This window comes from Microtus pennsylvanicus, chromosome 9 (assembly GCF_037038515.1).
Source record: "Microtus pennsylvanicus isolate mMicPen1 chromosome 9, mMicPen1.hap1, whole genome shotgun sequence".
NCBI lineage: Eukaryota > Metazoa > Chordata > Mammalia > Rodentia > Cricetidae > Microtus > Microtus pennsylvanicus.
The window spans coordinates 29,191,086-29,205,198 of NC_134587.1; the positions used below are offsets into that span (position 1 = coordinate 29,191,086).

Genomic DNA, 14,113 nt, shown 5'->3' on the forward strand with positions numbered 1-14,113 from the left:
ATGGTTACAACCTAAGGAGGTTGGAAATGGACCCTTCTCTATTTGAGCGGCTAGAATAGAATGCTCCAGGTACCAGGACACTGCAGCAATTCCAAACCTACGCAGTGATATTATTCAGCAGTGTTAACATACCGGTATCCTATGCTGAAACCCAAAGTCTACATCTTGGCTTTCTTAACCTGACCTCTCTGTGTTATGGAACAAAATCAACTCTCTTCAGTGAGACAAGTGCATCGAACACATTCTTAAAAAGTTGTGTGCCATTATGTCCTGATTGCCCAGATTAAGCATTCTATATGAGTAGTTACAGGGCTTGAATACCATTGCTCTGGGTGTGTGGCTTTCTGAAATGGTTTGGATTTTCATACAGAAGATGAAATATTTGATATGGCATCAGACTCTTTTGGAACAACCTAAAATAAGCACCAAATGATTACTGAAATACATGGCTGTTACCTTTCTCTCACCTATGTTAAAACTTTTGACAGCTCTTCAGACAGTATGAAGTATAGGAGGGCACATACCGGACTTGTTATTGATACTGTATGATGGTTTGAAGGCAATGGATACTGACAAGGGCAGGGAATGCCTTGAGAAGGAGCTGCCTAAATGATACAAATTCAGGAATAAGAGCAGAAAATTTGTACTCCACATTCTGCATTCTCTGTTGGTTATAGTCATTAAGTTGGTTACAATTACCCTACATGAGTTTATCTAGACGTCTGCTGCAATACACTCACCGTTAGTCAGTTTCTCTGTCATTCATGATTCAAAGAGTTCTAGAAACTTAGATCTGCCATTGGCAAAATGTCCCGAAAGGGCAACCTCAGCCAAGTCCTGCTCCCAAAGGTGCATGCAGACTGAAGGTTTTGAAAAACTCATTGGCTACATCTGGAGGACCGGGGACAGCTAGAAGCAAGGCTTGCAAATGCATGCAGCTTGGTGGTGAAGGAGTGGGGGTGAGGTGGAAGTTGTCTGGGGAAAAGCCAAGCACAGGGCAACACAGTGGGGCAGCTCGGGAGGGGACTTTCACATTGGAGGTGGCAGGTATCGACTAGTATGGTGACTACCTGGGTTTAACCCCCGGCTCAGGAGCTCAGCTTGCTCCAAACCTCCTCTGACCAGCAAAATGAGGTATTACCTTGTAAAAGTGTTTGTCAAAGAGTCAAGGGACAATAAGCACATATTATGTCAGGAGGTGTAATATCATACTCGAATTCAGCTGAACATACCAAGTCAAAGTTTCTAAAAGGTCGACTCTGTTCACTGTTCTCAACTCCATCCAGCCCGGGCCATATTAACCATAAATTACTCAACAGTCAAGGACACTGTGCCCTGTATTTTTCAGCCAGCTACAATGCTATACGTACACACTTAAAACATGCACTGTGCAAATACTTTTATTTCCTTTTGGTCTTTTGCAAAAACATACACTATGTCCTCCGATATACGAGGAGCTGTATGGTAATATTGACTTTGATTTACTGAGAAAGGGAGTATTATGCAGTAAGGCAGAAAAACACAATTTGTCAGATATTCTGCCTACACCAAGTAAAGGATGATCCAACACACAAGTTACTCTTCTCTAAACCAAGGCATACATACAAGTCAAATCTATTCCTGTCCCCACACCCTCCGAAGGAATGTATTTCCGCAGTATTCTGAAATATTCCAAGAAATGGTGGAGATGGCAGCATGCTGAGTAGACACACAAGCCACCCCCTTAATTAACTGTACCTCTTCCTTTCAGACCTGTTCTGGGAACCACGCACACGAATAACTGGAATACCTCTCACGAAGCAGGTACAACCACCAAAGTAAGGGAGGCCTAGGTTTTCTATTTTACTTCAAAAGGAACAAATTGGCCATCAGTCTTTGATAAATTCTGGACTTGCTATCACCTCCAGACACTGTACAAATAAAGAGTGCTCTACTTTTACTTATTTATAACATAAACGCACACACGCACACACACACACATATATCACATAAGGCAAATTAACTTCATGCTTTACTTCAGCAAAATGGGGGAAAAAGCTTTCTCTGAAATTGGCACTGAAGTTTCAAATTCTTAATAGTAAGAAGATACATCCATCTGTAAGCAGAATGAACAGTCATATACATATCAATCAAAATTATTTCCTTTATATCATCAGCAGTGAACCCCAGAGGTAGTATGGCAGAAACGAGCATGGATCCTAACAGGTCACAACCAATGAAGTAATTTATTTTTTTTTTCCCTGTGGTTTTGACCATAAATCGCTTTACATTTAGGATCTGAATAAAAACCACTCTTCAGCAGAAATCCTGGTCCATTAATTTAACTGACAATAAGTTTACAACTTTCAGACTGCAGATATAAAAAAGGTATAAAATTATGTTCAGTTTGAAATGGTTTTAATTGTATTCATTAAAAATATTTACATTTCCCAGGACTTCCAAAACCCCCTTGCAATATAATTCTACACTATATTCTATTTATTTATAAAATCAGGCTCATTTATGAGATTTCAATGACTGCTATACTGCAAATTACCTACATTCTGTAAAATATTTTAAGAACTTTTCATAGCAAAGGTAGTTTATATTGGATTATCTGAAACCCAAAAGTGTCCACAGATGAGCCTCTTAGAACTCTTGGCTTACCGCTTGGGTGCACTGTGAGGTGACAAGTGCTACCACGGGCTAGCCTGTCCTTCGGTTTCCCTTGTCCTGTGTGCACATTGTGAAATAAACACATATGCAGCATGGCCGTGTTTTGATATGTATTTTTTATTTCCCTGCAGTTTTCACTTATCAAGAACAAGTAACAGGGAAAGTTGTCTGAACTAGTGCATAAACAAACATTCTGAAACACCACTACACGTATCTAATTTACAAGAACCGTATAAAAAAAGTCACTAAAACACTACACTATGAAGGTGTCCAACACTTACAGTCAGACTTTTTCCAACCCGTTACTTGCCTTGTAGCCACAGGAAAACTCTCCAAAATTGAAAAGACAATCTTGCCACAACCCTCCCCCCTCCCAAAACCTGGGATGGCTCGATATATAGACTTCCAATAATTATTGCAATGATATAATGCAATACATACCTGGTAAATATCTTTTATGTGGTGTGTTACAGTTTTAAAGCCAGTTAAAATATGCAGTCTTCAGATAAAATGTAATCCATGAAAAATTTTCATATCTGCACAGTTTAAATGTGCTAGATGCATAATTTTCCTAGTCCACTTTTTCTGTGTAATTATTTTTTATAAACTGGTATTATAAATAGAAATATACATTCAAAATATATGGAAAAGTGAGTTACTCCATTAAATTTGCATGTATCGATCCATCCCTTTCCCCTGCACAGTAATAGAAAATACTATTTTGCCTTGAAGTCGTATTTGACAGTGAAATGCCACTAAAGTATTTACCAAAAAGTCCATCTAGTCAAATTGTGAAACAAAATGAACCAAGTGAAAACTTTACAGTTCCTTTAGAAAAAAATTACAAGAATTTCATTTCCTAGCTATGAATCTTTAACTTTTTAGACACAAAGTTGGATTTATTTTTTTTTTACAAGATACAAAATGTAAACATGGCAAAATAAATAGTTAAAACAAGTGATGCAGGATCCCATTTCATGCTCATGATCCCATTAAAGAATTATTTTTAAAATCCATTCAGTTGCAAATTCAAGTGCAAAAGCATGATGATGAATATCTACTATTCAAGTAACAGAAATAATATTGATGATACAAATAAACTATTTTACAAGGTAGTGATTTTCCCAATTTTACAAAATATACATCATATATCGATTTAACATCTGATATACTGTAGTCCATTTAGGTCCATTGTTCTGCTCTGTGATCCACAGAGTGTTGCCTTTTGTATTCCGCTGGAATATGAATGACTGCACACCATCCACACAGGTCAAAGCCACATGCTGTAGGTTATGTCACTTCCATAGCTACTGTTGTCTCTGCTATTCCATTTAAACCCAATCTTTCTGGTTCATGGTTCTCTCTATAAGAAGACAAAGAGATAGAATAAGCTTTAGAACTCTTGAGAATTTATGGATAGGCCACATTTTTTAAGTAACTATAACTAAACATAAAACCCTCAATTTTCATCTTTTCCAGGCAGAAATGAAGATTTTTTTCCTTCAGCCCAAAAATTTTAGTAATTTCTAATACGAGTGATAAAATAGGGAATATATAACATGACTAATCCAAGTTTCTTTTTATTGGCTTATGGTCAAAAACTTATTTACCCGTACAAAGAAATTTACTTTCTGCTTCACTGTCCTTTTTACATAAAAACTTGCCCTGCAAAATATTATTTAGTTTTAGAAAGTTCTTAAAATCTACACACAGACACATAATATCAAAATAAAAATTGTTTTTAAAAATATAAAGGTCAAGGTCACAGAGTATGATTTCAATTTAAGCTCTGGTATGAACCAATGACAGCTCCAACCTAGATTATCAGTCTATAAAGATATGATGAAGAGTGGAGAGACGGCTCAGCAGAGGACCCTAGTTCGATTCCTAGCACATAATGTTTTATATCCCTCTGTAACTCCAGTACCAGGGAATCTGGTGCCTTCCACTGGTATCCACAGGCCCCAGGCATGTACACGGTGCACACACATGCATGAGGTCAAACAGTCATACACCTAAAAAAATTATTTATAAAATTAAAAAAAATATGAGAGTGACTGAAGCTTCTAAAGTATCAGTCAGCTTGACCTTCTCTTTCTACACCTCTGGTTGGCATTTAAGGATGCTACGAGTGTCTGTAAGCACAGACGTTTCTTTCTGTTCAGCAAATCCTCAAGCTTTTTGAAAAATCAAGTCTGTCAGTGCCTTGAGCAGTGAAAAGCCAAAGGCCCTTCTCTTCCTACAGCACAGCTGGTGCAAAGCCCAAGAATGGTCCCCACACCCACACACCTGGCCATGCTGCTGATGGCACTGCTGGGAGTAACCTTTGGCACTCTGTCCATACTGGCAGCAACTGTGGCAAGTTTTAAGGCTGTTGGCGATGGTGCTGAAGTCCGTGTATTGATATGCACATTGACAGGAGAAACAACACTGACGTTATTGAGGTGCACTGCATTGGTCAGGCAGGAATTGTTCATGGGAAGTGGCTGAGGACTGCTTGTGCACAACGCAGGGATCAAGTGGTTTGTAGTAGTGTGGCCAACTGTCCTTACAAGCTGTACAGCTGAAATCCCTGCGCTGGATGATAAAGCCATATTGGTGGAATATAATGTTTTAGACGGTCCTGCAAAAAAGAGGGGAGAAATTATTCAATTGGTGTCATGGGACAAATAAAAAAAAAAACTCCTACAAAATTAGGAATTTAGTAATAAAAGTAAATGTACTCATATTCTAGTTCAATAAATTCTAAGCTAACTTTGCATATCACAGTCGTATAAAGAGACTTAACAAAGCATTTTGCTACCTCCTTACATGTCAACTTTGGAGAAAAATATACTAAGACAGATGAAAATGATAGCTGTATTGCCCTAAAGATTTACAGGCATACAAGGATGAGCAAGGGTAGACTAAAGGAAGAAAACTTGAGAATTCTGAGTGTGACAGCCGTGAGGAACAGAGCAGCAGTCTCTGGAGCGCAGGAGGTAAGCAGCAGAGAGGCTTTCACAGCCACACTATCACAGGAGGAGGAGTCAGGGGAATTATTCTTATGAACACATGCACATGGGAAAGTAAATGTGACCTCAAGCTTTTTAACTGTGCCATTCTGTATTTGACTTTTTAGTCAATTCATAGATGAATCAATAGGAGTGGCTGATAATGAGCTCAATGGATTTCCTAACATGCGAGACAACTGATAGTCTGAGGATGAAATCAGGATGGATGGAGGCACGTACACACAAGACAGCGTGAGAATTCTGGGAATCACCCAGCTATTCATCCATATCCGCCCAACACATTCTGAAGAGCATGAACATACACTTCCTCTGTGCACATGATAAAAACCAAACCCAACTTAGTAAGTGGCAACTTCAAGCTACTAAGTATTATGTGAAACCCCAATTGTACCTGAAGGCTGGACGACACCATTCATGTTGTTGTGGCCAGTGTTCTGTTCCTTGGATACCTCACTGCGACTTGGAACGGGAGCACTGACTACTGCAGATGCAGCAAAGTGGGCGCTGGCTGAGTCAAGTGTTTTAGACATACAGTCAGAGGTGCCTGAGCCCTATAGAATGGATAGGAGCAGAGTTCAGTTTTCCATGTTTGTCTGTCTGTCTGTCTAATCTAACCCCTCAATAGTAAGGGGGACATCATGTTCATGCAGTAGTCAGAGACAACTGTCAGGAGCTGGTTCTGTCCTTCCACCATGTCAGTTCCAGGAATCCAACTCACGCTGTCAGATTGGCAGCAAGTGCCTTTACCCGCTAGGCCATCTTGCCAGCATCCTATATTCTCAGTTTTGTTAGATGTGATTAATGAGAACATTAAAGAATGTGTGGAACCCAAAATGATATTGTCTAATTGTGAATAGCTATATTTAGAGGCATAAGACTTTAGATTTTTTTGTTTATGAAGCATGAAAATCACTAAAACTAGCAAGTAATTATTTCTGAGAAATAATTTTTCTAAATTGAAAAATCCATGCTCTATTAATTTTTCTAGGTAATAATGAACACTTTTTGATGAGCAGATACCATAAATAAGGTAAAATCACAGACATGATTTTGTCACACTGTAAAAATCATAGACTACCCCAACTTTGAAGCAGATTGCAAACACTTCAAGTTAGTTATTCAAAGAGGCTCACAAAAAAGCAAAGCAAACCAAACACAGTGGCCACTCTTCTATGATTCTGTGTAAAACTGGCCGTTACTAATGCTGACGGTCATAGACTCCAAGTCAAGCCCAGATCTATTGGGACTATCAGAAGTGTGTGGACAGCAACCAGAGTCACCAAGATTTTCATGATGTTGACTCAAGACTTAAAGGTACCAAGCCATGTGGGCAACATATACTAGAATAATGGGCTAATATAAGTTATAAGAGTTAATAAGAAGCCTGAGCTAATGGGCCAGTTTATAACTTATGTAGACATCTGTGTGATTTTCTTTGGGGCTACATGGCTGTGGGACCTGGTGGGAGGCCAGAAACCCCACACGTTACAATCTACAATGTGAAGTTTATTCTCTGATGATTCAACTTTGAGATTATTTCTTTGTATTCTTGTTTGGCTTTTAATGGTTTAAAACAATGTATCATATTCTTGCATAGTTCCAGAGGTCACAGTCCACAATGAATCTTATAAGGCTCATGCCAAGTGTTTGCTGTGTTGGTTTCTTGCAATCTTATATAGTATTCTCATTCATATCACTCAAGTCTGTATTTATACGTAGCTATAAACTTCTGGTAGCATTTCTTTTTCCCTTCAGGAAAAAGTGGTTCAGAGAGGCAAGGGGGCTGTACAGCTTAGATATACTGCACAATTCAATGGAATTCCTTCTCCTTATGCACTATACTGACATAGTACTTAAGCACAAACTTGAGGAAGAGGTTAGAAAAGCCATATTCTTGAAAAAAAAAAAGGAAGTAAGGGTAAGGAGTGATGGTTTCAAAAATATATAATAATTTTATAAAGTCTCAACAATCCTTCCAAGAACTAGTTATTTCTTTCTTATATCCAAAGTACATTTGGCTCTCAAAATAACCAGAGACTATGCTATAAACTAGCCATTCAAAAATAGGTGAGCTAACTAAGGAAATCTGGGTTATGTCAAACTCCAGAATAGAGGTATAAAATCATCTGGAGGAAATGGGAGAAGAGGAGCAGGAGGTCACCTGTGCTTTTGGATGTGTCTGCTGTGAGGAATGCTGGGATTGCTGCTTTTGTTGAAGCTGCGCAAGTTGCTGCCGTTGCATTTGAACTAGCTGCTGTTGATGTGTCTGGAACTGCTCTTCTGTGATGCCCCCTGTTACTGATGAAGGATAAATAAGTGAGTATTAAAGTATTTTTAATGACATAAGTACAATACAATGCAAAGCAATTAAGATAAAAAACCCCACAAATCACAATATACATCTGTAAAGTAAAATCATAACGACAAGTCTTTCAGTGTGGTATGCGTTCATGTCTACATCTTCTTCATGCCTTTGCAATTTTGAACTTGATTCTAGCATGAGGAATTTACCATTTACTCAGATTGAAATTTTTCCTTTTGACATGATTTATGTATTTAGCATGTGGGTGTGCATACCACAGTGCACACAATGGAGGTCAGAGACACTTGCAGGAGCAGGTTCTCTCCAGCCACCATCCTGACGACTGGAGGCAAGCCTTCATGGAGGCCTCAGATTTAGTGCATTTATGATTCTCTTAGTTCTCCGCATTAGGGTTCCCGTGGAGTAACAGTAGTAAAGTAACAGTAATAATGATGATAAATTCTCACATTTACTAATGCAAATATTAATAATGACCAAATCACAGCCTTAGTAAGAGAGGGCCACCTGCAAGACAAAGTGACTTCTGCCAGTTTTCATGACACTAAGTGAAAATACCTTCCTTTCTGACTCTAAACTGGAGTACAAAACGAAGATATTCAGCAACCATAAGCCCAACACATTCAACACCTAAAATAAATTCTACCAAAGGAAGGGCAGAAAATGAGATTATTTTCAGAAAACTAGAGTCACAATGGACCTTCAGATGCAACCAGCAGTGCTCTGACCAGTGTGTGAAGTTATAGGTTTCAAGTAAAATCAAGAGACCAGTTTTCTTAAGTTGACAGAAGGATCAGCTCAAAAAAGACAATTTTTCTCAAAGAAATGTAAACCAAGTTTCATATTTAAGTGGGTGCTGATAGACCGACTTAGCGAACATAAGGCTCTTCGTAGAAATGAGCACACATTTAGAATCCAATGTCCCACCACACCAGAACACACACATACTTTCAAGACTAATTCTCATTCTTCTTTTCTTTTCTCTTTGCTGTGCTAGGGGCCCACATGCTCAGCTAAGCAGATTCCACCACAGAGCTACATCTCAGTAATAATTTACTATCTATCCCCATGCAGAATGGTGCCCTAGGAATTTCCGTGACTAAAGGGAACGCAGATTAGGAAAAGGGTTAAATAAAGTCCTACAGTTTCTTATGGAAAGAAACAAAGTGCCAGTCAATGTTTGCATATGTGCTAAGGGATCTAGCAATATGAGCTACAGCCAAGGCTACTTTATTCCCCAAAGTTTCTGTTTAGTAAGATTATCAAATGAGAACATTTTGATAGTAATATAGACATATAGCCAAACTGTGTCTAGAAAGTCTTATCTTTTTAAAAAAAATATATAAAGAGAATTAGGTCCAGAGATGGACAAAGCTTTAGACATATTTTCAATTCTCTTATATATCATCATAATTTCTACTGAGCTATGAAGGGAAAAATATTTTGTTTCAAGAAGATTTCAAACTCTGCTATATTTATTATACTGTTCACTTTAGAATCTTTACCTGTATTTTTGAAGTACACAATAGTTATTTTACTAAATTAGCAACAAAAATCAAATGTGTTTCTTTGTATATGTTAAATTCAAGTGTTCTATTTTTAAATGAAAAAAAATTAACTCTAAGGTTATAATCTTCAAAATCAAATGAAAATGTTAAGTATTCATGAATTTCCAGTTTGAAAACCTTGGGGAAAAATAGCTTATTAAATATAAAGGCAGGAGGAAAACCCATAAATTTAGCAAGTATTACATGTCTTCTAGTGCTGGGCCATTTGGAAAGGAAAGGCATGGGATCCAGAGCTAGCTCAGTTCAACGAGACATTGCTCTTTGACTAGAGCTGAGCTTTATGTTGTGGAAAAGTGTGGCCCATGGTGGTTAACTTATGGATAAAATATAAGACATCACACACAAAAAAGTTGTATTTAAAAACAGATAAGTGAATAAGACTCTTTTTTCCTTTCCAAAGCCTGTGAGGCAGTTGGTAAAATGGTTCTAATTTAGAATAAAAGACAAGTGACTGACACTGCTAATCAGAAATGCTCTACAGTCCAGAACCTTTTCATTGCAATCAAAGACCTGACACATTTAAAGATTTTTGAGCTGAACACTTTGAATTCCAGATATTCTGACTAGGGATGTTTAATCTGAGCACTGTGAATTCCAGATATTCTGATTAGGAATGTTTAATCACTTAAGTTCACACAAATATTAAAAAACTTGGAAATTCACAAGACTTTGGTCCCCTGAAATATTTCAGATACAGCAGTAAACTATATCTAAATTTGTAAAGAGAATAATTTGTCATTTTTAATCAAATAATTTTTGGCATTGAGTATGGTGGTACCGGGCTGTGATCCCATTAAAGCAGCAAGGCTAAGGCTAACACAGGGAACAATTATTTCTGAGTTAGTCCATGGCTAACAAATTACTGCCAACTAAGAGTTCTGCAAGTGGCCTTTTGGGCATATATAGGGTATGTGTTAATGTATGTATATATACATATATATTACTATAAATGCTCATCCCTGATCCCATTTCTGATTAAGAATCACTGATAAAACAACAACAAATAAAACCAAACCCAAAACCTAAAATCAAAGAAAACCTAATTCTACAATATAGATAGGCTTTTAAAATTATACCCTCTCTGCTTTACTCCAAGTTTAGTGTGTTGTTTCCATTCCTGACACCCAGTCCTTTACTAAGGTGTTTCAAACAAACTGATGTTCTTTATCCACAATTTTCTACAGTACTGTTTAGCATCACTTAAATTCCTTAGAGGAAAATAACAAATGGTAATCAGGATGGAGAGTTGCAACAATTATTCCCTCCTAACGCCTTCAAGGCAAGGTTTCACCTCACCCAGGTTGGCCCAGAACTCACTATGCAGTGGAGGATGATCTAGAACCAGTGATCTCCTGCTTCTATTATAAACATGCGCCCAACTACAGCACAAACATCTTGATTCCTCTGTTACCAGAGAGTGTGGTAAGAGATACAGTTTTCATGCTACAGACATAATAGTGAGCTGTTTCTCAGAGCTCACTACTGGTAGTAAAAGAGTAAAACGTAAGATTCAAAACACTTCCTAAATGGATTATTTTTCCTTTCATAAATTGTTGGATTATTTCGAAGAGATGTGTGTTTTTTTGTTTTTTGTTTTTAACACGGGGTCATCTAGTGGCACAATTAAAATGCATCAGAAAGGTCACAGTTAACAGTGAGTGAATCCACTTGAGATTCAATGCAGGAAAGGAATTCTGCTTTGGTCAGGGTTGTAGTGGCAAAGGCTAAAGTGAGGATGGACCAAATAATAAGCTCCCTTCTCACCTGCAGCCAAATGAACCCTTCTATCTTACAAGTTGGTAGCTTAAGAGGAAATTTAGCTCACTCCCCATAGTTCTATTAGGTCACAATTACTATAAACTTGTCTGTACTGACTGCTTTAAGTAAATGGGAAGCATTCTTTTCCTTAAGTGAACGGCTTTACAAGTCTTCCTGGCAAACATCCTCTGAGAGACTGGTATATCTACTCAAGAATTTCTCCCTTTCTGTATTGAAGTCTGCACAGAGTAGCACCTTTGCATTTCCAGCTGTCTGTGTATTACTGGCAGTGTTCTCCAAAAGCACCCTTTCTATGCACCAAACTTACTACCCCACTTGTACCAGCATAGTTTTGATTGTTCAAATGAATCCATACACTCTTTACAGCCACCAACCACCATTCTATTCTTTCCTGCTGTATGCTTTCTCTATGGTGCCTTGCTTGGGCTAACCTCCTTGCACTGTTCTCTCCTAGTTTCTGGACAGTGACCCAGGAAAATTACTCTGGGATACTTCAGAGTTTATAGTAACATATTACAAAGTCCTAAGATTGGATCCACAGAGTTATTCTTGTGGTTATATGAAATATATCTTAGCATTTCTTAACTGTGTATTGCTGTCCACTGATAAAGAGAAAAAACAGAAACATGTTCTAGATACTCTGCAATAATCATCCTATAACAGAATACTGAATACCAAGCTTTTTTTTTTTTTAAACTTGTGTCCACCTTTGCTCTTTAATTTTTAACAGTGTTTCTTAAACTGGGCCAAGATGATGTACTCTTGAGAAGGCATGGTTTTTCAAATATTGTCCTAGAATGAGTTTTCAGATTAATGGAAAGAACCTAATGTGGTAAATATTATGCTATCTTGTATTTTCTATTGGGAAGGTCTTTGTCATGAATTATAGGTTTAAATCAACACTGACTTCACCAGGATTTCATTTTAAAGGACAGATCTGGGTCTGAACTGGGGTAGGCAGATAGGGAGGTTCTGTCTTAAATCTTCAATGTCACAATGCAGAGTAAGTGGCAGTCCTCATAAATGACTAGGGAAGTTAGGGAAGTTGGATTAGCGTATAAGCCTACAAACATTCTATAAACATAACTTCTAGATACAGAAAAATAACTCTAAGTGTTGCAAGGGTCAGGAAATGAGGAACTAACGGATACAAGGATAATGAGAACAGACTTCTGATGCCCAAGCATAGTTGTTAACATTAAAACAGTGCACACTAAAATATTTTAATACCTTGGGTCTGAGCCTTTTTCTTACCTTTGAGGCAATCATAATCTCCCCAAATGCACCTTATAAGTATTTATGTTAGATGTTAAAGCAGTTTCATTTGCTAACACTTTTTACGGTTATAAACACTGCATGGCAATGTAAGAATGGAAAAGAAACTAAGTAAATAAAACCTCAAGAATTCCTCCTGGAACACTGAGCAAACTTTTAATGACAGTGGGGTATCTGCTGGTATCTATTAAAAACGCAAAAGAAAACGGTAGCAAGTTAACTTGACTGTATCAGTGAAACCATGTTACATGTAAATCTGGCCCTTCAAGTTTGAACAAGTAAAGCTGTTTCATGTATTTAACATATTTTTTGAACTTTATACTACAGAAAAAAAAAATCTAAAAAGTTGACAGTATCAGTTAAGTGACTATAAATTAGTATGCTTTACTTATATTAAGAATGCAATACTGCCATGTGCTATAAGCTCCTTGAAGATATTTTCTCTTCCTCACTTTTCAACTGTTAAAAACATGCTTGTTACATAAAACAGAATGTAAACAATTTTGTATTAAATAATTTTTCTGCTTTTTCACTTATTTTGTTCAAATACAGCCTGTCTTTACTTCTTCTGTCCTGTTGAGTTTTTAAATTAAGAAAGATTATTTTAGCCGGATGGTGGTGGTGCATGCCTTTAATCCCAGCATTCAGGAGGCAGAAGCAGGTGAACTACTGAGTTTGAGGCCAGCCTGGTCTACAGAGAAGAAGGAAAAAGAAAGAGAGAAGAATAAGGAAGAAGGAGGTAGAGGAAGAAGAAAGAAGGAGGAAGATCTTTATGTAGTAATTAATAATGTTTGTCACTTAATTCAAAACAAGTTTTCTGTTTTAGTCTAATACTTAGGGCACACATTTAAATTTTTCTTGAAACATATAAAAATAATAAATATAAGTTAGATATGAAGGTAATTAATTCTAGCACTTCAGAAGCTGATGCAGGAAGATCATTGAGTTTGAGGACAGAATGGGCTATACAGAGACCCTGTCTCTAAATAATCAATATATTAAATAAGACATATTTAACACAGTAACTTTAAAGTTAACCATGTTTATTAGTAACATGAAAGTAAGAAGACGCTAGGTCACTTGGCCTCGATGCATACAATATAGCCCTTACCTGATTTCCTTAACAACTAAGAACATGCCATAACAAACACTACTGCTAAGTACATGAGATTCCATTTCTGCTTAAACACTTCATTTATTAAAATTTCTCAGCTGGGAAAGAAAACTTAGCATTAATAATGTAGAAATATTCTCCAACAGGTAAAAATATGTGCCTGTCTTATTAGTCTTAACAATGTATAGCTTTCAAGACTAAAGCTCACTAAAATGAGTAAATAACAAAATTTAACAATTTAATGGAATTCCCTTCTAGTTGTTATTCAGCTGCTGTTTACAAAAATGACTTCTCATTAGGTAACTACATTCCCATGTCTGACCCTAACTCTACCCCAGTGGTAAAAGGAACCAAACCTAGGGTCTGCTAGGGAAGTTCTACCACTGAA

At 37.2% G+C, this 14,113-nt stretch overlaps 1 protein-coding gene across 2 annotated transcripts in view; it reads right to left on the reverse strand.

The window, feature by feature from the left end:
* Positions 1–1,989: 1,989 nt before the first annotated feature.
* The window catches only part of Epc2 (enhancer of polycomb 2), an 86,525-nt gene continuing 74,401 nt past the window's right edge, over positions 1,990–14,113 (reverse strand). For both annotated transcript variants that reach the window (XM_075985269.1, XM_075985268.1), the window contains 4 exons: positions 7,831–7,967; positions 6,061–6,220; positions 4,945–5,278; positions 1,990–4,018 (listed from right to left, as the gene is read on the reverse strand). In XM_075985269.1, coding sequence (XP_075841384.1) covers positions 3,946–4,018; positions 4,945–5,278; positions 6,061–6,220; positions 7,831–7,967 — 704 coding nt within the window. In that variant the 3' untranslated portion in view covers positions 1,990–3,945. The remainder of the gene's footprint in view (positions 4,019–4,944; positions 5,279–6,060; positions 6,221–7,830; positions 7,968–14,113) is intronic.